Source organism: Myotis myotis, unplaced genomic scaffold (assembly GCF_014108235.1).
Source record: "Myotis myotis isolate mMyoMyo1 unplaced genomic scaffold, mMyoMyo1.p scaffold_m19_p_6, whole genome shotgun sequence".
In the NCBI taxonomy this organism is placed as follows: Eukaryota; Metazoa; Chordata; class Mammalia; order Chiroptera; family Vespertilionidae; genus Myotis; species Myotis myotis.
In genome coordinates, this window is record NW_023416368.1 from 2,378,131 (window position 1) to 2,406,121 (window position 27,991).

At 61.9% G+C, this 27,991-nt stretch overlaps 1 protein-coding gene across 9 annotated transcripts in view; it reads right to left on the reverse strand.

The window, feature by feature from the left end:
• Window positions 1–27,991, reverse strand: part of TNRC18 (trinucleotide repeat containing 18) — an 80,126-nt gene that overhangs the window by 45,796 nt on the left and 6,339 nt on the right. For 6 of the 9 annotated variants that reach the window (XM_036315632.1, XM_036315627.1, XM_036315628.1 and 3 more), the window contains 7 exons: window positions 11,968–12,123; window positions 9,878–10,003; window positions 7,746–9,416; window positions 2,556–2,658; window positions 2,031–2,236; window positions 1,554–1,700; window positions 914–1,104 (listed from right to left, as the gene is read on the reverse strand). In XM_036315632.1, the coding sequence (XP_036171525.1) occupies window positions 914–1,104; window positions 1,554–1,700; window positions 2,031–2,236; window positions 2,556–2,658; window positions 7,746–9,416; window positions 9,878–10,003; window positions 11,968–12,123 (2,600 nt within the window). Of the gene's footprint in view, window positions 1–913; window positions 1,105–1,553; window positions 1,701–2,030; window positions 2,237–2,555; window positions 2,659–7,745; window positions 9,417–9,877; window positions 10,004–11,967; window positions 12,124–13,618; window positions 13,780–27,991 lie in introns of those variants that run through there. The other 3 variants (XM_036315630.1, XM_036315629.1, XM_036315633.1) reach the window with 3 other exon arrangements.

Below are 27,991 nucleotides of genomic sequence, written 5' to 3' on the forward strand. Positions count from 1 at the left end.
CCGGCACGGAGAGCTCACTACCCGCGAGTCTCCTGTCCCCAGGCGGGCGGGGAAGCCCTCTGCCATCTCTGATGAGGAAATGGGAGGGCCCTGGCTCAGGGCAGCCAGTGCCCACGCGGCCGGGCAGTCCCCACACAAACACACGGGGGAGAAACGCTCCAAGCGCCGCCCGCACGGCTCTTCCACCTCACTGAGCAACCAGCTGACAGGAGACTAGCAGCTCCCTTTTCCAGAGAACACCTGAAGCCCAGAGAGGTGAAGGCACGTGTCCAAGGGCACACAGCCAGATGTGACAGAGCGGAGCTCAAACCCAGGCGCCCTTTGCTGCACGGGCTCCCTCTGCCAGCTCCTCCTGAGTGGCCGCTGCCCACGGGAGGAGGGACGAGGCCGAGCAGAGGACAGATGTCCCAGACAGCCTTCAAGGAGGCAGGAGGGCAGAGGGCCTTGGGGAGCCCGTCTCATGGGATTAGGCAATGTGGATGTCAGAGGCCAACCCCAGCCCAAGGAGAGTCCAGGGCCATCAAGGGGACAGCCAGCAGCCCACGGGGACACGGCAGGAGCCCACTGGGGTCCCTTCACTGTCCCATCGAACTTCCCCAGTTCACAAGGCCACCTCGCCTGCCATTGCTTCCTGCACCCCAGCCCGGCCGAGCTCTGCCCACCTCTGGGTCTTGCTCACACTACTGTGTCCTCTGCCCAGGAGATCCTCCACAATTTACTCCTTTAGGTCTCTGGGTAAATGTCACCTCCGCCAGGAGGCCCTCCCTGACCACTAGCCTCTCATTTTTTCTCTCCCCCCACGGTCCATAACTGTTTGGAGTTTCTGCTCGTTGACCTCTGTGGCCCACCATCGGTAGGGGGAGGGGTCTTCCCTGCCTCCACAGACCCCTGTGACTGCCCCACCTCAACTCACCACCAGCTGGGCACTCCTCTGCAGCTCCAGAGCCTGGGCAGCCTGCTGCTGCAGGTACAGGAATTCCTGCTGCCGCAGAAAGTGCTGCTGGGAGAAGAGCTGCAGCTGCTGGGCGTGGTGCAGGGAGCTGCGGCCCGGAGGGTACAGGGCGGGCCAGAGGGGCGGCACTGCAGCCCGCTCCATCAGCTCCGCTGGGGGCGAGACACACCGTGAGGCTGCACCCACCTGGCACCCACCGCCCCCCTGTCCAGATGGGGAAGCCCAGCCAGAGAGGTGCCCTCACCAGGGCCCTGTCCACAGCTGCCTAGGACGTCCCTGCAGCCTCATGCTGGAGCGTGCCAACATGGGGCTCCCACCCCTTCCCCACTATACGCAGGGGCTGCAAAGTGGGTGCTGAGGGAGGGGGGCACGGAGGCGGGGGTGTCCGTGCCCCCCAAGGGGCCCTGCTTTGGTGCTCCACGTGGGTTCTGGGGGATCCCAGTGGAGCTTCTCCCAGGACCCCCTGCGGTTCATCACGTGGGAACCGCATCGGAAGGTCCTCTCTGACCCGTCTGCCTGCAGCTGCTCTGCTGGGTGGGCCCCCCAGCAGGAGGCCCTCGGCAAGCAGGACGGCCTCCCTCTGGGAGAGGCCACCACTTACCAAAGTGAGGCAGGTGGTCGCTGGGAATGACCACCAGCTGGCCTGATTGGGGGTCCCTGACGAACTGGTAGGCTGATGGCAGGGAGCCCCCCAGGCCGGGCGGGAAGGCAGGCGCCATGCCCTGGTGCAGAGATGGGGGGGCCAAGCCTAGGAGAGACCCAGGCCCAAGTCAGTGCTGGGGACCCCAGGCCCAGCCCTTACCTGCCCGCTCCCCAGGCCTCCACCCCTGGGCACCACCCCAACAGGCTCATGGCAGAGAAACTCCATGAGACTGTGCCATCATAACCTACCCTCCTGGACAAATGAGGGAGTGAAGTGGGAGGAGAGGAGGCAGCCCCCAAAGAAGGCGGCAGACAGCTGAGCTGGGCCTGGCTCTCCCCTGCCCACCGACACCCCCCCGCCCCCCACACCCGCTCCAGCAGAATCCCCCCGCTGCCCGCCCCTCCCACCAGGGCAGGGAGAAAGGACCCCACTCACCATACGGGTGTCCAGCCAACCACATGGACGTGCTGCCTGAACGGGGCAGCCAGGGGTGCGTGGCCAGGTGGGCCGCGGGGTCGGCGGACCAGCGACCTGAGCCTGCCAGCGCTGGGCCCCCAGTCACCATGAGGTTGGGGTTCAGGCCATTAGCAGCACAGCCAGTGGGGTGCAGCCGGGCCAGGTCGGCCAGCTCCTTGCTCTCCCTGGAAGGAAATAGGCATGGCGCTAGCCCGGACGGCCTGGGACACTGTCCCATGCAAGCAGGGGGCACCAGGCCGCTACAAGGACGACACTGCACCCGGACTACAAAGCAAGTGCTCAGCTCCGAAGGGGCCCAGGGCCTTCCCCAGAGCGGGGCTGTGGGGTGCAGGGGCCCTCTGGCCCAGGGTCAGGGTCCTGGGCTAGGGCAGCTCCCACGCTCAGCACTGTGGCACCCATGGCCAAGGAGCCAGGGCCAACTAGGGTCCCCCCAGTCACCCCCACAGCAGGCAGAGGCCCCGGGCCCTGCTGCCCAGCCCTCACCTCAGCAGCTTCTCCTGGTCCCGGTCCAGCCGCGCCCCCAGCAGCCGCTCCTCCCGGTGCCGGGCCCGCTCGTCCCCGCAGTCCTCATCGGCCCGACCGTGCCCTGCGGGGGGGAGGGCAGGCAGTGAGCCCCAGGCCAGGGCCCCTCAAAGTCCTCCACATCTGAGCAGCTCGTGACCCCGGAAGGCCTGCCTTCTATGCATCTGTCCGCCAGAGCCCACCAGGCGCCCTCTGCACCGGGACGCGCCCCTCCACCTTCCAGCCCAGAGCCCCTCACTAACTTGCACAGGTAGCCGCACCTCATAGCAAAACCTCAGAACACCTAGCACATGCCCAGGCCAGTGCTTCCCAGTGGTTAGAGCACCGGCCTGCTCACTGCAGGGTCTCGGTCAAGGGCACATACCTGGGTTGCAGGTTCGACACCTGGCCCCAGTGGGGACGCACGTGGGAGGCAACCAATCGATGTGTCGCCCTCACGTCAAGGTTTCTCTCTCTCTCCTCCCCTTCCCTCCTCCCCTTCTACTCTCTCTACAAGTCAATGGAGAAAATACCTCTAATGAAGGTTTTAAAAAAGAAGCTAACACTGTTTGCTACTGTAACGTCAGCAAGGCGGGGGGGGGGGGGGGGGGGGCCGGCGGTCAAGATAGCGGGGAAGCCACGGGCCAGAAAAGCGGCTGCGGGTCAGAAGCACAGCCAGGCCCAAGCCGGGCCAGCGGCTGCCACACGGAGGCCCCGCCCAGTCCTGTCTGGCAGGCGCGTGGCTACTCCTTTAACCATCGAGACCGAAAAGTGAGACCCGAGAACGCGGTCCGTGAGGGTGAGCGAGCGTGTGGGAGCTGCCACCAGCTCGCCGTCCCGCCCGGGGGGCCGGCCGGTGCCCCCCCCCTGTGGCTGGTCCCTGACCCCCCAGAGCAGAGAAGGTGGGCCCCCAAGTCCAGCCTGGCACAGGCGGAGCGGGGTGGGGGTAGGAGCCCGAGGGCCCCCACTGTCGCCCTCCTCGCCGTCCCCCCGCCCCCGCCCCTCGGCCGGGCGCCCTCTACACTGTGAGCCAGAAACCAGTGCGACGCGCAGCCCCGGCAGGCGGGGCACGGGGACAGCGGTCCCTGGCGGCAGAGCCCACGCCGCGTGGCTGAGACGTGTCTTAAGGGAGAAACCCGTGGAAGCTGAACTCACTACTACCTCTCAGAGGCGGTGTCCTGGGGCCACTGTGGGGGGCAGGCGGGCACTAGCCCAGGGCCCTGCCCGCAGGCACACCCACCCTCCTCAGGCAGCCTGGCCCCCAGCCTGGCACGCGGATGGCATTGCCCCGCTGGAGACGAGCTCTGCTGGGGCCCACCAGCACCTGCGCTTGTGGGCAAGGAGCCCATTGCAAGGCCACCCCTGGGCGTCTCCCCTCAGACTTCCCTTCCTGCGGCCCCAACACCAGGAGCTGACAGACCGGAGCCCCAGGAGAGGCTTCGGGAGGTGGGACCCGCCCGCCCCGTCAAAGCGAGGAGCTGGGAGGGCGCAGTGTCTGCTCGACGACCGAGAAGGCACAGGGACAGGCAGCCTGGCACTGGGAGGAGACGTGTCCCCAAGGCCGAGGGCCACCGGGCGGGCAGGCCTGAATGTTCTGGAAGTTCTGGGAAGTCCCAGGCTCAGGACCACAGGGAAAGTAGACCAAGTTCAAGCCCAGAAAAGCCAGCTGGTCAGGGCAGGAGCGGGCAGGCCAGGGACATGTCCGTCCTCCGTCTCCCCGACTTCCTGCCTCGCCCTCGTGGGACACAGAGTGCACCTGGCCGCCTGTCGTTCACGCGGCTGCGGTCAGCAAAGGCCTGAGCAGACACCCCGTCCACGGAGTCCCACACTGCTCCCAGCCGCGCGGGCCGGGGAGGAGGCGGAGCAGCGGCTGCGGTGGGGGGCCATGCGCCGTCTGGGGCTCGACCCGGCCAGGGTGCCCCGGCCTCCGGCTCACTGGCTCCCGTGCCCCCCTGTGCGGCCGGAGCGAGTGCTCCCTCCCAGGCTGCCGGGAGGATGTGCTGATGGCTCCTACACAGACAGCGTCCTGATGGGGTAACGGCACGTTCCTACAGGCTGGCTGCGCTGGTCTGCTGGGCACGGGCGTGTGGTCTGGGGCTCCCGGCGGCAGGTCACACCGGCCCTTAGTCCATCTCGGGGACCAGGGCCCCGAAACCTGGCCCCGTGCGAGGACTCGGGGCCTGCCTCCGGAGGACCTGAGGTCACGGGCACCGCAGCGCCTTTAGACCCTAACACCCTGAATGTGAGCAGAGGAAAAGCCCTGTTCACGAAGCACCTACTGTGTGCCATCGGCCCACAGCGCATCGAGGACGGAGGCGACCCCGGCTACTCCCAGTGTAAGTGTAGAGCCTGGGACCCCGGGGCTTAGCCCTTTTGTTCACGAAGCTGCTCGAGGCAGAGCCTGGATCTGAACCCCCCTCCCCCCAGGAGGAAGGCTCACCCCACAAAGCAAGAGGGGAAGCGACCAGGAAACCCAGCGGGGGGTGACCGCCCACTTGGCTGGGGAACCCCAACCCCGCCCTCCCCAGAGGCCCAGGCTGCGGAGAAACCACCGCGTCCACGAGGGTTTATTTAAGGAGGGAAGCATCCAGCCTCCTCCCAACTGTCAGCAGCTCAGGCTCATCCCTGGAGGCCTCATCCCCAACCTGTCACATCTCCGCCCGCGCACACACACTCCTTGCCACACACTCCCGCCCGCCCGCCCTCCCTCCCGCACTGCCACACACACACTCTCTCACACACACACACACACTCTCTCACACACACATGCACTGCCACACACACATACTATCACACACACTATCCCACACACTGTCTCTCTCACACACACACACAATCTCACACACACACAATCTCTCACACACACACACAATCTCACACACACACAATCTCTCACACACACACTATCACACACACACACACACTCACACACTATCTCACACACACACACACACACACACATGCACTGCCACACACACACACTCAATCACACTCACTATCTCACACACACACACACACGTGCACTGCCACACACACACTATCACACTATCACACTATCTCACACACACGTGCACTGCCACACACTCACACACACACATACTATCACACACACTATCCCACACACTGTCTCTCTCACACACACACACAATCTCACACACACACAATCTCTCACACACAATCACACACACACACACACTCACACACTATCTCACACACACACTCAATCACACTCACTATCTCACACACACTCACACACGTGCACTGCCACACACACACTATCACACTCACTATCACACTATCTCACACACACGTGCACTGCCACACACTCACACTCACACATACTATCACACACACTATCCCACACACTGTCTCTCTCACACACACACAATCTCACACACAATCTCTCACACATACACACTATCACACACACACATGCACTGCCACACACTCACACACACACTCTCACACACAATATCACATTCACTATCTCACACACGTGCACTGCCTCACTCTCACACACAATCACACACAATAACTCACACACACACACACACTCTCACACACACACACTCTCACACACACACTGTCTCACACACACACACACACACACACACAATCACACACACACAGCCCCATGGGCACAGGCCCTCGGGCAGGTACTCTGAGCTCCAGGGTGAGGTCTGGTGACGTAAGCCCCCACCGTGAGCGTGCTTTATGGGAAGGACCCAAAGAGAGGCCCCAAACCTCTGACCCTACGGGGAGGGCTTGCCCACCACTGAGCCGGCTGGCCACCTCCAAGCCAAGGGTGACTGCCCACCCCTTCCACCCGACTGAGACAGGGCCTGGCGTGAGGCCCCCCGGGTCAGAGGAGAGGGCTTCCCTGGCTGGAGGGGAAGGGCTCCGCACAGAGCAATGGGCTCAGTCAGTCATTCAACAAACGTTCCCTGAGACTCACTCTGCAAGTCCAGGGTCCCAACAAACATGCCACAAATACCAACCCTCCAAAGCCCCAGGAAGGGTTCCAACAGCAAACTATGTAAGAGACTACAGGACACGCAAGCGACCCACCCAGTTCATCCAGTAATAAAAAAAAAAAAAATGCACCATTCATCTCTACGAACTTAGCAAGTTTTCTACTATTCAGACACAATTCTGAGGCCCTGGGCAGTGCTGCTCAGTGGGTAGAGAATCAGCCTATGCACCTGGATTGCAGGTTCAATCCCCAGCCCCCATCGGGGCATATGCGGGAGGCAAGCACTGATGTGTCTCTCTCACGTCGATGTCTCTCTCTCTCTCTCTGCCTTCTCCCTCCCTCTACTCTCCAAAAATCAATGGAAAAAATATCCTAGGTAAGGATTAACAACAACAAAAACACGATTCCGAGGAGTCTCCGATGAAACAGATGGACATGCTACCTGAGAAGTCACTAAGGTACTGAATTCAAGACCCGTGAGAACACCAGGACCCTAATTCCCATCTGTCACACTCAGCCACCATTCGCTCACTTATCAAACGCCGACTGTGCGCCAGGCCCCACGGTAGGGACTGGGGACACTGAACTAGTTAAGGCTGAACCAGGAGATCAAGGCTCGATTCCGGCCAGGGCACATGCCCGGGGTCAGGGCTCAGTCCCCAATGTGGGGCGTGCAGGGGGCAGCTGATCGATGATTCTCTCTCATCATTGATGTTTCTCTCTCTCTCCCTCTCCCTTCCTCTCTGAAATCAATAAAAAATATGTATTTAAAAAAAAAAAACATCAGAGGAGGGAACACTGCAATACCTCCGGGGAGAGGCCGGCTGAACTACGGTGAGTGCCGATGGGACAGTAAAGGCCAGGAAACAAGTAACACTGTAATAAAGAGTTTGTACCCGTGAGGAGGCCATCCACGCTGCCAACGTGAGAGAAACGCAGAGGCCCAACCTCCTACTGCAAATCGCGGGGAAAATGCTGGAAATATAACGGCCCCCTTTCTCCTTTCTCCGGCATTCCACACACTTCTATGCGCACGATGGAAAAGCAATGAACTTTAAACAACTGTAGCCCCAAGGGGATCAAGGACAAATGGTAGGAGGGAGGCGGGGAGAGTAGGGGGTGCAAGGAGGCCAGGAAAGCGAAGGTGGGAGAGGTGCAGGGTGGGGGGAGGGGACGGGATGGGGGGATCCAGGACCCACCTTTCACGTTGCTCAGAGACAGGGAGCGCTCCTGGTCCGCCAGCCCGGCGCCCAGCCGGCCACTGCCGCCACAGTCCTTCTGCCGGGCCACGGCCACTGCAATGCCCACGGGCGGGTGTCGCACCTCCGCCTCGCCCTGGGCACCGGAGCCCTCGCGCCCAAAGGCCTTGGCGCTCTCAGGCCGCTCGGGATCCCGCTTCAGCTGCCGGGTCCCGGCGGGGGCAGGGCCCCCAGGGTGTGGGAGGCGGGCCTGGGTGCGGGGGACACCCGCGGTGGGGGGGGCGGGCTCGGGTTTCATGGTGCCCAGGCCTCCAAAGGGGCTCTTCTTGCCGCAGCCGCCAGGGCGCACGGCCCCGGCCTCGCGGGCGAAGCTGCCGCTGTACTTGATGAGGCTCTGCATGGCCGAGGCCTCGCCCGGGGGGTGCAGCTCGGCGCCGGGCCTGGCGCAGGTGGCGGCGGCCCGGGGCAGCGCGCCCCCGGGGTCCAGGTAGGCCTTCTTGGCGGCGGCCTCCTCCTCGGCGCGGCTGGCGTGGTGGTGCTGCGCCGCCAGCACCGCCATCTGCGTGGCCGCGAAGTTGCCCAGCTCGAACGGCTTCCACTTGTGCTCGGGCCCCGCGGGCGGCCGCGCGGGCTCCAGGCCGAAGAGCTTGGCGGCCTGCTGGGCGGCGGCGGGCCCGCGGGGGGCGCGCTCGCAGGGCCGCGGCTCGGCCTCGGGCTTGAGCAGCTCCTTGGCCGGGAGGTAGGCCCGGGGGTCCGGGGAGGCGCGCGCCCGCGTCGGCGGGGCCTCGGCGGGCGGCGGCCGCTTGAGCGAGCGGATCACGGAGTTCTTCTCGCGGAGGCCGTCGGGCCGGTCCAGGGGCGGCCGCGGGGACCCGGGCGGCGCCTGCAGGACGCCGGGCCGGCCGGCCTCGCGCTCCCGGGCGCGGGCGTCGCGCGCCTGCGACGCGATCTGGATGGGGCCCGGGCGCTCGTCGAAGGCCTCCACGGAAGGCACGAAGGTGGGCGCCACCACGCGGTGCTCGCGGCCCGGCTCGCGTCCGGCCGCCGAGGGGAAGATGGTGTAGCCGCCGGGGCCGGGCTGCGAGGCGAAGGCGCCGGCGGAGGCGGGCGGGGGCGCGGGCGGGCCCTTGCCCGGGGGCAGCGGCGGCAGCGGCGAGGGGCAGGGGCACGGCCCGGGCAGCAGGGCCTCCGTGCGCCGCAGCCGCGCGCTCTCGTCCTGGCGCGCCGCGTCCTTGGCGCCCCGGGCCGCGTCGGCCATCAGCGCGGGCAGCCCCGGGTCCGCGCCGTTGCAGAGGCTCAGGGCGGAGGGCGGCGGAGGGTTCTTGCCTTTGGGCTCGGCGGGGGCCACGCCCGGCGCCCGAGGCGGCCCGGGCTCGGCCAGGAAGGGCGACAGGCGCTCGGCGAGGCGCGGGTGCCCGCGGTCCGGGCGGCCCTCCCGCGCCTCCTGGGTCAGGTCCACCACTCCGCGCGCCGCGGCCTCCTCCCGGGGCCTCGGGTCCTTCTTGCTGAACAGTGGGGGAGGCTCCGCGCCGCGGCCCGCCCGCTCCTTGGCTGGGCCTTCCCGCGAGGAGCCTTTGGCTGGGGCGCCCGAGTGGCCGCCGGGGGTCCTGGAGGAGGGCGCCTGGGCGTGCAGGGCGCTCGCGGCGCCCGGGGCCGGCAGGTAGAAGCCGTCTGCGGGGAGGAGAGAGCCCAGGTGAGCGGGCGCCCCTCTGCCAGGCAGAGCTGAGGGAGGCCCCTGAAGGGTGCCCTGCGACCCCGGGGCAAGGAGCCCCCCCCACCCCGCACAGAACAGCCCTTCAGAGGGCAGGCTCCCCTGGAAGTGGGTGGGAACGAATTTAAATCTCGCTGGACTCATGTTCCTGGGCCTTGGTTTTCCCGTCTGTGAAAGGGGGAGAGGCCAGTGTGGTGTTAAGAGCGGCCCAAAGAGCCTACCAGGGTAGCCTAGCAGAGCACAGCTGGAGGACTCCGGAGGCTGGGGGCGGGGGGGCTGCCCAGCGAGCCTGTGGGGTCCTTAGGGGAGGGGTGCTGCCTGGAATACTGACTGGGCCTGGTCCGATACCAGGGGCCCCAAAGAAACCCTTCAAAAGTCCCTCCCACCCACAACCCCCATTCCCCCACTTCTGCCTCCTCACCTTTCTGTGAATCGAAAATGCTGGGCTGACCCAGCTGGCTGAGGAGGGGGCTCCCGCTGCTGGGGGGCTCCAGGTGGTTCAGGTGGAGGTAGGATGGGTACAGCCCGCTGGGCAGGTGGGAGAAGCCTGCAGGAGAGAAGAGAAGCCGGGCTGGACCACCTCGTGCCTCCACGCGGAGCTCCCTCTCCCTGGGCTGCCGGCCCAGTGCACAGAAGCCCGAGGGTCAACACCCGCTCCCCAGGGTGCAGCTTGCCCCTCCCAACCCAGGGGCTCAGGCCTCCCTCCCTCCAGTCCGCGGCGGACCTGGGCTCTCAAGTCCACGGGGAAAAGGATCCGATGGGCCCAGAGAGGAGCAATGATGAGCTGGCAAGCACTTTCAACTGCTTTGCCTTTGCCATTCTCATTGAAACCTCAGAAAAGCGATACTCTCAATACCCCCACTTTATAGATGGCAAAACTGAGGCTGGGAGATGGCCACTGCCCAAGGCCACACACAGAGGAGCCTGGTTTGGAACTGAGGTCACCAGGACCCTAATCTCTACCCAACACAGACCAGGGTCAACTGGTTCGTTGGCGCCTTCCCTGCTGTGGGACCCTGAGCAGGTCACTAGCTTTCCCTGAACTCAGCTCACCCAACATCTCTGCTGCCAGGAAGGAATTACTCCTGCGGAGAGCTCCCCCAGCCCCTCCCCAGGCCCCACCCGTGATGCCCAGAATTGGAACCTTGCAGGACAGCGAAGACAGGAGAGGTAGCCACGGAGGGAGAAACAGATGCCTGAGGGCGCACAGGGCATGGAGGCTCAGAGGCCACGCAGGGGCACTGGGCACAGGGAGGGTCCTGATACTCTGCCGAGGCCGTGGGTCCTGGAGGACCACAGGCCACTGGACATCCCTGAGGGCCTTGGGTCCCCTGTGCCAGGGACGCAGAGCTTCTCCCACAGCGCCATCCATCTGATAATGACATTAACCAAAATCACTAAATAATCAAGACACCCCCTCCTCCACACAGAAGCTCTCACTGAATCACTGAAGCTGTGCTTCTACTAGGGATGGGTCACTCCATTTCCTAATCTGTAAAATGGGTACAATGTCTCACCTCCCAGCTGGCTCTGAGGATAAAGTGAGTCGTATGCAGCGCCTGGCACCCTACTGTTATGTTATTACTAGTACTTGTTGGCAAAGGAGTGTCAGGGAGGGCAGAGGGGCTGACAGCACACAGGCCCCAGAGGCAGCCACTGGGGGGCTACTATGGACTCAGATGGGACCCCCGCCCAGCAGGATGCCCACCACCCCAGGCCTAGAGTCAGGACCACCCCTCTGTGCAGGGCACACAGGATGGGGGCCATGGCAGGAGCGCCCGCTGATGCTCTGGCAGAGAGGAAATGGGGCGGCTGTGGGCTCAGCCTACAGGGGGCGCTCCCGGGACCCTAATCTTCCAGCACCAGGAGCAGCACAGGGCACCTGGAGGCAGGAGGAGGGAGCGGGCACCTCTCATCCAAAACTGCACCAGGGCCAGAGGTGGGGGAGGAGCGCGGAGTCCCCAGACCCGTCCCTTCACTGATGGGAAACTGAGGCTCCAGGGAGATGCAGATTTGCTCCGGAGGCAGGAAGCCAAACAAACAGACCCCCCCATGATTAGGGGCATCACAGCAGAACTGCAACAAGAGCACCCAGGGCCTCTGGTCCCACAATTAATGAGTTGACCTGGGGGGTGGAGCAGGGAGGGGCAGCGGGGGGTTGGGGGGGGGCAGGCCCTGTCCTTGGAGCTCACTCTGGGAGCAAAATGGGTATTTCCCAAATGAACACACACATAAATCTGCAGTCACAGTGAGAGGCGATGGGCCTGAAGGATGAACAGGAGGGGGGGGGGTGCTGCAAGCAAGGGAACAGCGTGTGCAAAGGCCGTGTGACCCTGACAAGAGGAAGCACTGAGCGTCTAAAAACAGCCGGGGCGCCAGGGACATGGCTGAGCCCCACCGGCCACAGCCACAGCCGGGAGGGGTGACCATGGAGGAGGAGGGGTGGGCAGACTTGGGAAGTGCTGGAGACACAGCCCAGCAGCCCGCACCCGCCCGCCAGACACTCCTTACCTTCATGGGCATGGGCGGCCCACAGCTGCACCATGGGCAGGCTGCTGGGGGTGGGGGAGCGGAAGGAGAGGTCAGAGGGCAGGGGCACCGGGCTCCCATGGGATGAGGCCGAGGGCCCCACCCCGCTGGCCACAAAGCCGCCCAGGAAGGCCTCGCCTGCAGAGAGAAGGAGGTTGTCAGGCAGCCGCCAGGCCACCACCACCTGGCCCACCTCCGGGTCTCTCCCCACTGGGAGGAGCGGACACGGGCGCCCGCCCGCCCCCTGGCTCAGGATGGGCCTGGGTCCACTCGGGCACACCCAGAGGGACCCTCGCCCACGGGCAGTGCCCGGCTCTCAGCCCCAAGTCCTCCCTCTCTACAGATGGAAGCTGAGGCTCAGTGGGGAGCAGGCACCTCCCCTCCCAAGGCCACTGAGGGAGAGGAGGAAGAGGGGGGCTCATGGCCTGAACCCCTACTCCTGTTCTGAGTTCCTAGGCCGGGGAGGACACCCACAATTCGGAGAATGACCTCCCCAAGGACCCCACAGCAGCCCTGGACAGGCCCAGACCCCCTCAAGTCCTCAGCCGGCCCTATGCACCCATTTAAGGGGTAAGCAAGCTGAGGCTCAGAGATGGGAAGTGCCCGATCCCACAGCCAGTGAGCAGTGACTCCGTGCACACCCGCAGCGGGTCCCGAACTACGGAGACTTAGTGAGTAAAATCAGTGAGTGAGTGAGAGTCGTCAGCATGGGGGCTGATGCCGCTGCCAGGAAGCCCCATCCAGTGGGCTGTCCCTCCAGAGAGCAGAACCCCCACCCAGGGTCCCTCAAATAAGGGGTGTACGGCTGCTGGGACCGGGGTGGAAACTGCACCTTCCACTCCCAGCTCACACCCAGAGATGCCTTCTCACTCCTGCCACCCAGGGCGCGACCCCTCGAGATCCATGCACCCCACCCTCCAGGGGACCCTGGCAGGCCTCCCAGTCACAGGCCAGAGGGAGCCTGAAAAACTTGGGCCAGGGGCTTCCCTTACTTGGCCTCAGTTTGCTCATCAGCAAAATGGGAATAATGCCTCCCTTGAGAATTGTAATGAAGAAGGAGGCGGCATGCATTTAACAATAACAGTAATAATAATAATAATAAACAATGCTGGCAGCACCCATCCTGAAAGCACCGGGCTGCGCCTTCAGCCGGAACAGCCTCAGGAGGGTCAGAGGCCCGCACGCAGAGCTAGGCACGGGCGTCCTCGTACCCTCTGGCCACCCTAGCAAAGGGCTTCCTTCCCGTGTGCCCTAAGGGCAACCTCTCCAGGTCCTGTGAGGCAGGCCTGGTTGTGACAGCCCCGAGGGAAGTGACTGCAGGGGGCACACAGAGGGCACGTGCCCCTGTGCCCACCCAGGAGGCCAGCCTGGCCCTCGGTGGCTCCCAGCAGCCCGCAGGCAAGGCCTGCGCACAGCAGGTGCTCACTCACCACCACCCAGGGCGGGACCCCCAAATGTCCGCTCGGTCCCTTTGGGGTGCACACAGGGAACTGAGGCTGCAAGGGGCAGGGCCTCCACCTCGGTCCCCCGGAGCAGTGACGGCAGCAGGCTGAGCGCTGGCAGGACACAGGCGCCGGCACCACCCCCCACGTCTGGGCCCCAGACGGCAGCCCTGCCCGTGCAGGCTGCTCACCGGACTCCAGCGGCGAGGCCTCGGGACCCAGGGCCATAGCAGCCGGTCAGGGCAGCCAGGCGGTCCGCGCCGGGCATCGGGGCCTCCGGCTGGGCCCAGCCAGGCTTCCTCCTCGGCGGGCAGGCGGGGGAGGCTCCGGAAGCGGCAGCCAGAGCTCGCGCAGGGCTTACATCAGCCGCCAGCTCTTCCTGCCCCGGCCCGGCCCGCGGAAGCCGGTGGCCCGGGCCTGCCCTGCCCAGGCTTGTGAAACCTGCCCAGCGGCGCCCGGCCCGGATGCTGCCAACGGCTCCAGCCGCCACAGCTGGGGCTCAACGGGGCCCAGACTCCCTCCCCCAGACGGCAAGCACCGCAGGCACAAATCCACTGCCCACCCCCCCGACCGCCCCCTCAAGCGGCCAAGCGACGGATCTCAGACACCAACTAGAGAAACTCCGGCTTCTGGTGAGCAGGCCTCCAATGCCTGCCCCTTTCCACCTGGCCCTCGGGCGCCAGCCCCCAGGCCTCCTCCTAGACCCCGCCTCACTCACTCCATCTGGGGGCCTTCCCTGTACATCCTCGGCCGCGGGACCCCAGCCCAATCCCTGTCCCCACCCAGGACGACTCGGACGCACAGATCTGTCCCGTGGGTCGGCGGCGCCCTCACTCCTGGCCACACCCTGGCCCAGCCGGCGTCCACTCGGGCCTGAACCCCGAAGCACTGTTGCTGGCTTCACGGGAGAGCGGATGGACAGCTCAGAGAGAAGGCAAGCCCCGCCCCTGACCCCAGGGACACCACGGGCCACCCGGGGCCTCGGGGCTGGCCTCCCCGGGGTAGAGCACGGGCAGCGAACCCCACCCCATGTCACCAGCGCCTCCGGGCTGCTCTCTGAGCCTCCACCTCGGTCCCTGGCACAGCGTACCTGGCACTCTCCTCCCCGCCAGGTGTGCTCATCCCCCCAGCTTCCCACACCCACCCTGGGCTCACCCAGAGGGTGTGCCCCTCCAGGGACAGGGACAGTCAAATCCTCCAGCACAGCCTGGGCTGGGAGGGTCTTCCTTCCTCCCACCACTGGCTGAGCGAAGGTCTGGCCCCCACCCCGGGTCCCCGGCCAACCTGGGCGACTCCGGCCTCTGTGCCACCTGCTCACCCGCATAAGATCTCACTCGAGGCCTCGGAAGGAACTGGAGACCTGAGCTCGTGGGTACCGTCCCCAGTTCCATCATTCACCGTAACGATGGCCAAGCCGCAGAGGCCGACGCCGGGCGAGCCTCACCTTCGCCTTCACGGGCGTCACTTGGCCCCCGTCACAGAGGGCCACGGACAACCACAATCGTGCATGGAGGCAGGCAGGGGAGGGCCCCCAGGAGACGCCGGAGAGCGCCCCGCTGTCCTGCCTGCCATCCCGGACAGATCGGGGACCGGCCCGTGCCCAGCGGCCCACACCGTTCCAGGTCTGCCCCGGCCCCTGGGGAGACCTGAGTCGAGGCTGGTGAGACGGAGGGACCACATCTCCAATCGCACTCAAGTTCCATCCATCCATCCAGACGTGATTCAGCCACAGGCTGGGCTGAAGGCTCCTGCCTTTCGGAAACTGGCAAACTGGCGTGGGGCCCGGCCAGGGCCTCGGCCAGGCCAGCCCGCCCCCTCGACAGAAGAGTCTCGGGGTGACACACTCACACAAACTCTGGCTTGGATGCCCGCTGGCGCTGACTTTGGGCAAGGTCCATGACGGCCCCCGGCGGCAGGAGGTGGGCGGCAGGGCGCCCTCCGCCCCCGCAGGCGGACCTGTGCGTGTTTTTAAAGCGCTCTGTGAAGTGCCCTGCAAGGCCGCTGTCCTCATTACTGTTCTCACTATTTATTTATAGTCGCCAAACCCGGGGTTCGGGGAAGGTCAGGGTCCCAGGGTCCGAGCAGGACCAGTTCCTCTACCCAGATTCCGGCCTTAAAACAAAACGTCAGCTTTGAAACTACAGAGCTGGTGGTGACCGTGACCAATGCGCTAAACACCAGCGGACTGCACACTTTCAAACGCTTAACGAGCGGTATGGGGGTTTCACCTCGATTTTTAAAAAAGCAACAGGTGAGATCTACTCTCAGCCTCAAATCCAGCCCCACGGCCGGTCCCAGGCTGGCACCTCCCACAGTCCTGGGAGTGAGGCAACCTGGTTACCCCATTTTACAGACTAAATAACTGAGGCTTGGAGAGGCTGCCCGCGTTACTGAGCCTGACCAAGTTGCTCAGCCAGCGCTACAAGGAATCGGCCACACCGAGCCCGGGCATTCCATCATCCAACCCTTAGCTCCAGGAGGGCATGGTCCCTCGGACCCTGAGGGGATCCCCCCACCCACCCAGCACAGGTCCCGGCCCCTCAGAGGTGCGGAGAATGGTCTTCTTCTCTGGTCCTAGGTGCCCAGTGAGAGGGGAGGTCACTCAGGGGCAAGCAAGGGGACACCCAGGCTGGATATGGGGCCATGTGCCCCCCACCTGCCATTGCCTGGAGGAGGGGTCCCGGGTCCCTCTGGGAGCATAAGCAGCAGGGAGCTGGGCACAGACACCTCAGCACCCCACCCCTCTGCACTGAGCTAACAGGTCCTCCGCCGCCTGGGACCCACAGACATCCCCGCCCCTCCCACCCCAACATGCCAATGGCCATGTGCAAGCTCCTTGGGAAGCCAGCAGGGAGCACGCGTTTGGAGATGCGGGCCAGCCTGTCTCAGCCACTGCCACCAACTCACCAACACCCAGAACACAGGCAGGGGTCTGCAGACTGGGAGGCTGGCCAAGGGCACCAGGAGGTAGAGCTCAAATCCAAACAAGACCCCTCCCTCCTTCCCTCCTTCCTTCTCTCCCTCGGCCCCTCGACCCTTCAGAAGGGCTCCTGCGTGCTGGGGGCTGGGGAACCGGAGCCACCCAGGTGCACCCTATAAGGGGCAACGCCATGCCATCTGCTGGCAGGTCCCCACAGAGGGTGATGGCGAGGCCACCTCGCCGGCCAGTGGCATCTTGCTCTGCAGGACAGAGTCACTGGGGGCCTTTCTGGAAGCTGACGACGGAGTGGGCACCTGAAGTCCTCGCTGTGAGGCAGGAGGGGCACTGGGGCTTATGGTGGGCACAAAGGTTTGGAAAGGCCCAGCTGGTGTGGCTCAGTGGTTGAGCGTCACAGTTCAATAACCGGTCAGGGCACAGGCCCAGGTTGCGGGCTCCATCCCCAGTAGGGGGTGTGCAGGAGGCAGCCAGCTGATGAGGTCTCTCTCTCATTGATGTTTCTCTCTCTCAATCCCTCTCCCTTCCTCTCTCTCTAAAAATCAAATGGTAAAGGTGATAAAGCCCTTGGGAAACCATCAAGGGCGTCATCACTATCACTCACGCCCGGGCCGGGCAGGAATGGGGAACAGCCTGGCTCCATTCCCCCCTCCGCGCGGGCAAACCATCTGTCGGCATCGCACTCCCTCTCCTGCAGCTCGGGTGACACTGGGTGGACGTGGCCTTCCCTCACCGCCCGCCCCGCCCCGCCCCCGCCCAGGGTCAGTCTCTCCAGGGGCTTATCGCTGCCTATCCTGCCGCACACGGCTCCTCCTGGGTGTGGTGCCGGGCTGACTGTCCCTCCCCACCCGCTGGGACAGGAGTGGGCAAGCTTTGTCTTGAAAGGACCAGGTAATAAATACTTTAGGCCTCGCAGCCGATTCCGCCTGGCAGCGAACGCAGCCTGGACAACACCTCACCGGGCTGGGCTTCGTGCCAATAAAACTTTATTGACAAACATGGGGGGTGGGTCCCCTTTGGCCCTAGTTTGCAGACACCTGCATTACAATGTGGGCTTCCCCTACACAAGGCGCACAATAGGTGCTCTATCAATGTTTACCGTGGGGGACGGGCAAGGTCAGGATCAGCTGGGCGGGGGGACGAAAAGGGGGCTGTTTGCCTGGGGCCCCCCTCGCGGCCAGTGCGGGGCTTGGGAAAGGCTTCAAGGCTTCCAGGGGGAATGTGGGCAGTAATACTGCAGGAACCATGTGGTGTCAGAAGGTGCTAGACTTATGGGGGTGACCACCCCATAAGCTATGTAAGGGTCCAATCCCTAGGTCGTACGCCTGAAACTAATGTAATATTGTATGTCAACTGTAAAATTTTTAAAATTATTTTCTTAAAAGCTTCAAGCCTTGCCCTAACAGGTTTGGCTCAGTGGATAGAGCGTCGGCCTGCGGACTCAAGGGTCCCGGGTTCGATTCTGGTCAAGGGCATGTACCTGGGTTGCGGGCACATCCCCAGTAGAGGGTGTGCAGGAGGCAGCTGATCGATGTTTCTCTCTCATCGATGCTTCTAACTCTCTATCCCTCTCCCTTCCTCTCTGTAAAAAAACCAATAAAATACATATAAAAAATAAAAAAGCTTCAAGCCTTCCCTTCACCCAACCCTCCTCAACTCTGGGAGAGCGATTCTTGTCCCTTTCACAGATCAGGAAACTGAGGCTCTGATTCCAAAACCCACCCTTTCTCACGCAGCCACACCATCTTTCCATATGTTCACTCCCAAAGAGCCCTCCCTAACCAAACACAGAACACATGCATTTTCCCTTTCACTTGTAAAGCATCCGGGCCCGGCAAGCCAGGGGCCACAGCTGTGAAGATGTCCGTCAGAGCATCCGGCCGGCAAGATCCGGTCAGGGTCACCCCCCAGAAAAGAGCTCCTTCCAGCCCGGGCCACGTGACCTGTGCGTTGCCATGACAGCAGCTGAAAACAGCGCCAGGACCCTCCGGGTAGAGTGACCTTCAGCCGCCTGGCGATGCAGTTCCATTTGGAGACCCTGCCCGCTCGGAGCCAGGACTCGCGGCTAAAGCCCCTGCTGCAGAGAGAGCCTTCCCACTGCCAGACCCCCAGTCACATCACACCCACAGAGAACGGCGCGAAACGGGGATTCGGGGAAAAGTTCACTGCTCTCAGTATGACGAGGAACTGTCAATAGGGATGACGTCATCGTCATCCATCACAGCAGCACGGGTTCGGTTCAGTTGGGGGGGGGGCGCGGGGAGCCAACCCACGCCCAGCTTTTGGAAGACAAGTGGCCAGAGCTTATCAAGGCCCAGGAGGCGCAGACCCACTCCTGGGGCCCTTCCCAAGGAAGCCCCCCGACTTGTGGGCAAAGATGTGTTTACCCGTCAGGATGCCGGGCAGCCAGGCATCTACAGACTCACTGCGACCCCATCAAGTCCCAGAGGGACAGACCCCTGGGATCCCCGTTCTAGGAGGACCTAGAGGAGTCAAGTTCATAGCGACGAAGGAGAAGGGGCTGCCCGGACTGGGGAGGCCAGGGGAGCTGCGTGTCATGGGGACAGGGCTTCAGTTTGGGGCGATGGGAACGCTCTGAGGAGGGGGGGGGTGACGGCCACACAGGAGTGTGACTGTATGTGCAACAGCACGGAGGGGCCTGGGGAGCACTGCGCTGAGCGGAACACGCCAGTCAGAGAGATAGATGTCACACGCTCTCCCTCATTCGCGGGATTATAATGGTCAACATAAACTGATGAACAAAAATAGCTGCAGAGACAAGGGGCAGGGGAGGGGGGGTAAGAGAGCAACCAAAGGGCTTGTATGCATGCATATTAGCACAACCAATGGACACAGGCCCTGGGGCGGTGGGGGCCTGTCCTGGGGGCGGGAGTGGGGGGGGTCAATCGGGGAAAAAGGAGACATATGTAAGACTTTAAACAATACAAATAATAAAAGTACAGACCTCCAAAAAAATGTGAATGTTCGAAATGCCACGGAACTGCACACCGAAAACTGGTTAAAATGGCCCATTTTATGTATATTTTACCAGTTAATAAAAAGTCACCTAGAGGCAAAGGATCAAGCATAGCCCCGGCAACCTTGGAGATGAAGGACAGGGTGTGAGGACTCAGGCCAGGGGTGGGGGACCCCCGACCCGAGGGCAGTAACAGCCCCGAGAAATTACTTGGTCTGGCCCTGCCCAGGCCTGAGGGGTGAGTCAACTGAACGTTTACCCAAGTGCAGCTGATGGATGTTTAAGTTGGGAATTCTGTGTGGCCCCTCGAATGAGGTTATAAATACCCCAGTGGCCCGCAGCAGCAGGTTCCCCACCCGTGCCTCAGGCTGCCAAACACCGCCACGCCCGCCCGCCCGCCACGCCAGCACCCACGCCACGGAGCTGCCGGCACAGGCACGGCGACCCACAGGCTCTGGGACGGGACGCCCAGACACAGGCCCACAGGTGCCCTGGTGGGGGAGGGTGTTTCCCTGGTAAACGCTGCTGGTCAGCTGGGTCTCCACCTGGGCAGCCGTGCATCGCCCGCCTCGGGACACGCGCCACCCGTGGCAGGTGCGCGCGCGACGGCGGAACCGGAAGCTCCCGCGGGACCCGTGGGCAGGAGGGGCTCCCACAGACCATCCCAAAGCGCCGGCCACGGAGGCCCCGGACACGCCCCTCCCACCAAGACCCACTCCTCCTCACGCGGCGCCACGGGAGGAAGAGAGGGACCCCACATGGACACGGCGTGTCCCCAGCGCAGCTCGCGGCCAGAGTAAACACAGAATTCCTGCAAGTCAGTAACTCAGACGCCCGGCCATGCGACTCCGGACACTGGCTTAGGGCCGGCAGCTCATCCTCACAGTAAAAACGGCGGAGGGAGGGTCCCAAATAAAAATCCCCGACGGCCAGTAAACCCAGGAGGAGGCCAGCCGCCTGAGCCCCGGAGGAAAAGGGACTTAAACTCCTCCACACCCACCAGCAGCTGAAGGGGACGAAAAGGAGAGACGCAGCCGGAGGGGAGGGAGTGTAAGTGGGGCAGCCGCTCAGAGCCTGCGGACCACCAACCCTCCCGGCCCAGCCTCGCCCTCCAGGCACGTGCCAGCCCAAACCTTCCCGCCAACCACGGCCAACGCTGGGCCGCAACCCGGGTGTCCGTCGGCAGCTGGACACGCAGACAGGGGCAGGGCCACGCAGACAGGGACAGGGCCACGCAGACAGGGACAGGGCCACGCAGACAGGGACAGGGACACGCAGACAGGGACAGGGCCACGCAGACAGGGACAGGGACACGCAGACAGGGACAGGGCCACGCGAGGGAACGCCTTCCGCAAGAATGACCACCACACGGAACACGCACGGCCAATCTCCGACCGCGCGACAGCGCACACCGCATGCTCGCCCAGCGGGAAGCGCGCACGCCGATGGGGACCGGGGTCACCCAAGATGGGCTCTGCGTTTGTCTTAACCCGCTTGATTGCAGGTTCAGTCTGTGAACAAAAATCGTTGCGCTGCACGTGATGATCTGTGCTCACTTCTCTGTGCGTCTTAAACATCAATTAAAAAGTAGCCTTAAAAAGAGATCGATGATGTATGAGGCCCCGGGTTCGTCGTCCCCCCCCCCCCCCGCGCCCCCTCCTCCGCATCTCCGCCAAAAAAAAATAGAGAGATCGATGGGTGGGGGAAGGGCAATCTAAACTCACCCACAGTAAATGTTACATTTAGAGTAATCTCGATGGACATAATTTGCAAAAACCTAAAATAGTAAGTAATTTAAAATGAGCCAAGAAAGGAAACAGGAAAGAGAATCCCTATCAATGCCCCATCTGCCTCTCCCTGGCCCCTGGCCTTTTCTCAGGCCTTGCTCCTGGATCCTTCACTTCCCCGCTGTGTGAGCTTGAGAAAATAACACAACCTCTCTGTGCCTCCCTTTCCTCTAAAGTAAAATGAAGGCAGCAAAAAAGGAAAGACGCTGAGACTGGGGCCACACCGTGTCCTCTGCTTCATGGCGATTCCTTCCCCCAGAGGACAGCACAGCTGGGGTAGCCGGTAGAGGTGGGGTGGGGGGCTTACCCTGCACGGTCGTGGTGCCGTGGGTTGACCACGGGGCCTGTGGTCGCTGGCACCATCCCCACACTCGCATCGGTGTGGCAGAGGTGGATGAGCGGCTAGACATGCAGAGGTTCCTCTAAGCCCAGCAGACACCGTGAGCTGCGGGAGCCGCCAGGCCAGATCAACCAACCAGCCCAGACCAACCCGCCAGGCCCCACCCAGTCGGGAGGGAGGGGTCCAGCCAGGTCTGGGGGCTGGCCCAGGGAGGCCAGGCCGCCCACTCCCCACCCAGCCTGCCCCAGCGACAGGGCTTTGTTCCTGCATTTCCCTCACTCAGCAGAGCTCTCCTCTCTGCCTTCCAGCCGGGAGCCTGCCCTGACCTCCCCGAAGGGGTCAGATCCCAGCAGGCATCTCTCCACATCCTGGAGCCCCCCAGCTCCTCCCCAGCAGAGGTCCTGGCCCTGAGGGCGGTCGGGGGTTTAAGCCCAGCCCCTCCCCACTCTGGAATCTGGGCTCCAGGTGGGATGGGACTTTGACTTGCCCCAACCAGACGCCCAGCCCACAAAGTGGGTGCTCAAACCGAAATAAAGGGGATCCCAAGGCGCCCAGGGCTGCAAGGCCCGCAGCTGGGACAGTGATATGCAAATGCCGCTCCCAGCCTCGCCCCAGGCCTCTGCGGCCTCAATCCCGCAGCAATTACCGAGGACTTCCCCGGAGACGCCCCTTCCCCTACGGGGACCGGGGACGCCTGGAGGAGGGGGCGGGATGGAGGGCGGGCCTGCTGGGAACTCCGATCCCACCACGGAGGCCTCCGCGTGGGAAAGACGGAACCGAGGGGGCTGGTCTCCCGGGCACGTGGCGGGGCACAGGGGGCCGGCCCCAGAAAGAAGGGGTGGCCCAGACAGCAAATCCTTTCCCCAAAGCCAGAACCTCAGGAAAACGGCTGAATGGGGTTTAAAAAGGAGGAAAAGAAAACGAGAAGAACGAAAAGGAGCCCCCACACTCGGGAGGCGGGAAAGCAGGGTGGCAGGGTGACAGATGTGCAAGTTGGCAGGTGGGGAGGGGAGAGCTGGAACCCAAGCTTGGAGGGAGGAGCCGTCCCCAAGCAGCAATCCTGACACCCCCACACCCCCACGCACCGCTGCAGGCGGGGGGGGGGGGGGGGCAGCGAGGAGCAGAGGTGAACGGAGAGCCCGGCCTTGCGGGGGGCACTGTGGACCCCGCGGACCCGTGGACCCGCGGAGGGGCCTGGGCCGGATTCTCAGGGCTGGGGTGGGGCGATCTTCACCTTCACCCGGGTTTAAAGGCACAGGAGACCCAGGCAGAAAGCAAAGACCGGCAGACACACTCAGGGAGCCCACGTGGCCAGCAAGGCCCGTCGTGGATGCGAGTCCCCCAGCTCGCCGACACGTTTCTGGAAGGTGAGCGGACGGGACGGCACAGAATCAACCACAGACATCGAAAGACGCACGAGGAAAGAGGAGAAGCGCGGCACGCGGGGCGGGAAGCTGCGGGGAAGGACCGTTCACATCCTGCGACGGGCAGGAATGAGAGCAGGAACGCACCGTGGGGCAGGCCCGGACTGACGGACGGACGCTGCGGGCACAGGAAGGAGAAGCTCCCGGACGCTCAGAAGCAACGCCTAGAAATGAAAACCGTGACCCTCATTAAACATTAACCGGGAAGGTCAGGAAAGACACAGCTCAGAGCCTCCTGGAAAGCGGCAGCGGCAGCGAAAGGGGATGGAAAAGGAGAGAAGTGGATGACCAGGGCAGGAGAGCCCGCACCTGCTGGTGCCGGGAAGGAACTGATCAAACACTCGTTACGTTAATAGGGATTCAGCCGGGCCGAAGGCCTCATCCCCCCCCCGCCCCCGCCCCACGTGGCCGGGGCAGCACCCACACGGAAAATGCCGGAGGGCCCGGAGCTGGCCACGTCACCGCGGCATTTCGTAACGCCGGTGATAAAAGAGTAACAGCAGCAATAACGTTTATGAGGCTCGCTTTGCACCAAGCGACGTCCTAGGCATTTCTGTTCATAAACTCATTTAGTCCTCACACCAGCCGTGAGGGCAACGCCCACTATTATGCATTTCACAGAAGAGAAAACTGCAGCGCAGAGGGCTGGGTGCCACGGCCACGGCCACGCGGCTGTTCGTGTGTTTGCGCATGGATTTCGGAGCCCAGGCCCTTGGCCATGACGTGGTGCACGAGATGGTAAGCATTTGGAAAAGGTTAAGAGAGAGTTCACAGACAACGACCAAGAATCAAAATAGCAGCGGCTCTCCTCACAAGTGACCCTGGGACTTAGCGGATGATGTTGCAATTCTTTCAAAACACGAAGGGAAAATTATTTCCAAACAGCCAGGCCAGTGTGACGCCTAGAACACAGGCATTTCCGGCGAACTAAGTCCTAGGTCGGCCTGGAGACGTTCTGCCTTAGATTACACCCTTCCACAGAAAGCCACTGCAGATGTGCACCACCAAAACAAAAAGCAGGAGAAAAGGCAGGCGGGGGAGCAGCCGGCGGGGCGGGCTCAGGGATTGAGCATCGACTTCCGAACCAGGAGGTCACGGTTGGATTTGCCATCAGGGCACATGTCCGGGTTGCGGGCTCCATGCCCAGTGGGGGGCGTGCAGGAGGCAGCCGATCCATGATTCTCTCCCATCATTGATGTTTCTCTCTCTCTCCCTCTCCCTTCCTCTCTGCAGTCAATAATAAAAACACATTAAGAAAAAAGAAAGGAAGCATGGGAATCGGGAAGCAGATCTAACGCAGCAGCGGGGCGCAGGGAGTCCGAAGGCGGGCGGCCCTGCCACAGGTCCCAGCACCAGGCAGACCAGACCAGAGCAGGAAGACGGACAATTCCAGGAAGGAAATCTCCAAGAAAGGAGAGAGGCAGCTCATTCAACAGATGCGACCAAATGAAATGGGTGCCAAGAGCCTGGAAGAGAGAGACTCTAAGAAATACCAGCAAGCGGGAAAAAAGAAAAAGAGGCAATAGCTACAGGAAATAAAGAAATAAACTTTATTGCACCGCTCAGCTCACATGTAAACGATATTCACAAAGCTAAAGCCATAAAAATGAAACTAGTTTAAACTGTATTTCACGTATATTTGGAGGACAGGGTAAGTAAACACGGGCGGAGGGGTGATAACATTGAAACATTCCCCAAGTGCTTATTATGCCTGATACTATTCTAAAGGCTTTCCGGCGTAAATGTTGAATCCTCCCTCCATCTCGTGAAGTAGGTACTATTAGCCCCATTTTACAGGTGAGAAAACCAAGGTACAAGAGGTAAAGAAACTTGCCCTCCGTCTCCCACTAAAGAGTCACGATTCAGATTCAGGCAGCCCATGCAAAATTCTCGCCTTCCATAAACGTCAGCGGAAAATCCCTAAAACAGAAACAGAACTAGCAGCAGAAGCAGGTAATTCCTTAGAAATGGGTGAAAAAGCCAAGAGTTTTTTGAAAGCGGGAATCAGCTCTGGCCGGCGTGGCTGTTGGTTGGAGCATCGTCTGTGCACCACAGGGTCACAGGTTTGATTCCCTACCCGGTCAGGGCACATATCCAGGTTGTGGGCTCAATCCCCAGTTGGGGGCTCACCCTCCATGCTTCTCGCTCTCTCCTCCTCCCTTTCTCTCTCTCTAAAAGCAATTTAAAAGGGTTGGGGGTCAGCAATGGGAGGTACGGGGCAGGGAATTGTTGGTTTTCTTCAGAACCCTTCTATGGCTACTTTTTCAGCCATGTGTGACTTTTCTTCTAAAGTTTATATTAAGCAGAAAGCAGAACTGGACACTTTTAATGGGGGGAGGGGGGAGATTTATGGTATGCAAAGTATTCTTCAATAAAATAAATGAGGGAAAACATTTAAAAGTGTACACTCAGCCTGGACAGCGTGGCTCAGTGGCTGAACGTTGACCTATGAACCAGGAGGTCACAGCTCGATTCCCAGTCAGGGCACGTGCCCAGGTTGGTTGCAGGCTTGATCCCCAGTAGGGGGCGTGCAGGAGGCAGCCGATCAATGATTCTTTCTCATTGTTGATGTTTCTCTCCCTCCCTCTTCCTCTCTGAAATCAGTAAAGAATTTTTTTTTAAAATGTGCACACAATGGCCCTGACTGGTTTGGCTCAGTGGATAGAGCGTCAGCCTGCGGACTAAAGGGTCCCGGGTTCAATTCCGGTCAAGGGCATGTACCTTGGTTGCGGGCACATACCCAGTAGGGAGTGTGCAGGAGGCAGCTGATCGATGTTTCTCTGTCATCGATGTTTCTAAGTCTCTATCCTGCTCCCTTCCTCTCTGTAAAAAAATAGAATATATATTTTTTAAAAAAATGTGCACACAATCAGACTTACTACAAACCCGCCAGACTGAACGGAATCGGACCGTATCATGTGTTGAAGACGTGGAGCTGCTGGAAGCTGCCGGGAGGAGCGCACAATGAGCCGCCAGGGAAAACGCAGCCCTAACGCCAAACCCGCACAAAACCCGCTCTCGGGGACCAGACACATGTTCAGAGACGCGTGTGCATGTGTGTGCCCACAGGCCGCGTTCACGGCGCCCTTCCCAGCAAACCCTGGAACAGCCCACGTGCCGTCCCCGCCGGAGTGGACACGCCGTGCTGCAGGCACACGGCCCCATGCCCCAGCAACAAGGACACTGCCACAAGCCACACGCGTGACTCTCACTAACGTGTTGGGGGAAAGCAGCAGAATAAGAGGGCACACGCCCTACAGGACTGTTTACAGGAAGTTCACGAACAGACAAGGCTCTCTCGGGTCACAGAAATAAGACGGGCGGAGCGGACCCTGATGAGGGGAGAATGTCGGGAGCCCTCCGGACGCTGGAAATGCCCGTTCCCGAGCCGGCTGGCGGTCACATGGGTGGGACCATTTTGTAAAAATTCAAGGGGCCAAACACTCAAGATTGAAGCATTTTACAGTATGCCTGTCACACTGTAAAAAGGAGGAAAATAAAATGACGCCTGGAGGCTGGGGTCCTGGAGTCTAGGGCCTGTGGGCCATCCAATCCCAGAGGCCCTCCGCCGGGTCTGGAGGGAAGCCAGGCACCCATGAGTCAGGAGTTCGGATCCCTGTGATGACAGCGGCCACTTCCCGTGACTTCTGGGGAGGGTTGTCCCTGTGCTGGCACCCGGCCTGCATCAGCTCATTCAAACTTCACAGCGATCCAATGAATGCCGTACCGCTGGTGGACCCATCTTACAGATGAGAAAATCAAGGCTTAGAGAATCATCACGCAGCCAGAAGGGGAGGAGCCAGGTCTCAAGCCCAGCATTCTGACTCCATTGTCCAGGCCATTCTGCCCCGTCTGAAGTTGGAGTTCTTTATCTGGAGGCTACAGGATGGGAACCTCATCTGACTGACAAAAGCCAAGAATGTACAAAGTTTTTATTTTTTTTAATATATTTTTTATTGATTTCAGAGAGAAAGGAAGAGGGAGAGATAGAAACATCAATGATGAGAATCATTGATCGGCTGCCTCCTGCAAGACCCCCACTGGGGATCGAGCCCATAACCCAGGCATGTGCCCTTGACCAGAATCGAACCTGGGACCTTTCAGTCCGCAGGCCGGCGCTCTATCCACTGAGCCAAACCGGCCAGGGCTGTACAAAGTTTTTAATGAGAATGTGTGAAGCAGGCTTTCTGCTCCAGGCCGAGGGCCCATCACTTTCGTGAGCTCATGAAGGAATCTCAGATGCGGGCAGTGGGTGCATCCGTGGCCTGCAAATGTGGCGGGAGCTTTGGTGGCTCCCACCTCAGGGCTTTGGCTTCCTCCAGTCGGACGCCAGGCCTCTGTGCACAGGTGGTGCGGTAAGGACCCTGGCCCTGGGCACCAAGACTGACCGCTGGCCAGCCCCATCCTGACAGCAGCTCCCACCCCACCTCTCAAAAGCCAGCCTGGGAAGTCAAGGGCAGGAGTCACAGTGATGGGGCTGGAGTGGGTGGGACACAGGGCCACGGGTGACCAGGTGGGAGTTAGATCAGATCAGGCCACACACAGGTCCGAGCGGGAAGCGAGAGCATCCCAAGCTGGCCACGTGCAAACCAAGACCGGCCCATCACCCACCTCCCCCCACATCCGGTCCTCCCCACAGCTCCACAGGAGCACCTCCCAAAAATCCAGGCGTTGTCCTTCTCCGCCCCCCACATCTCTTAGCAGCCCAGCCCCCACGAGGCACTGAACCCTGGCCACCTGCAGCCTCTCTCCCTGGTGACATCACCTCCTAGAGCCTCCTGCCCCAGACTGGTCACCTGCTTCTCTCCCATCGCCCAGGCCTTGGGCAGCCGGCAATCCACACCCACTTTGCTCAATGCTTCCTGTGAAGTCATCTCAAACTCAGAGGAAAGTTTGAAATAGTACAACGAACTTCCAGGTGACCTTCCCCAGGTCCGGCAATTGTGCACGGCCGTGTCGCCCTGCGTGCGACCTGATGTCATCTGCCGTGGAGCGTACGGTCTTTTCTCTTCCTGAGCCCGTCCTGGGTGCACGCAGCCTCGGCCCCTGCCCCTGAGCAGCCCGCGCTCTCCCTTCCCAGGTGCAGGGCATTCAACTTCAC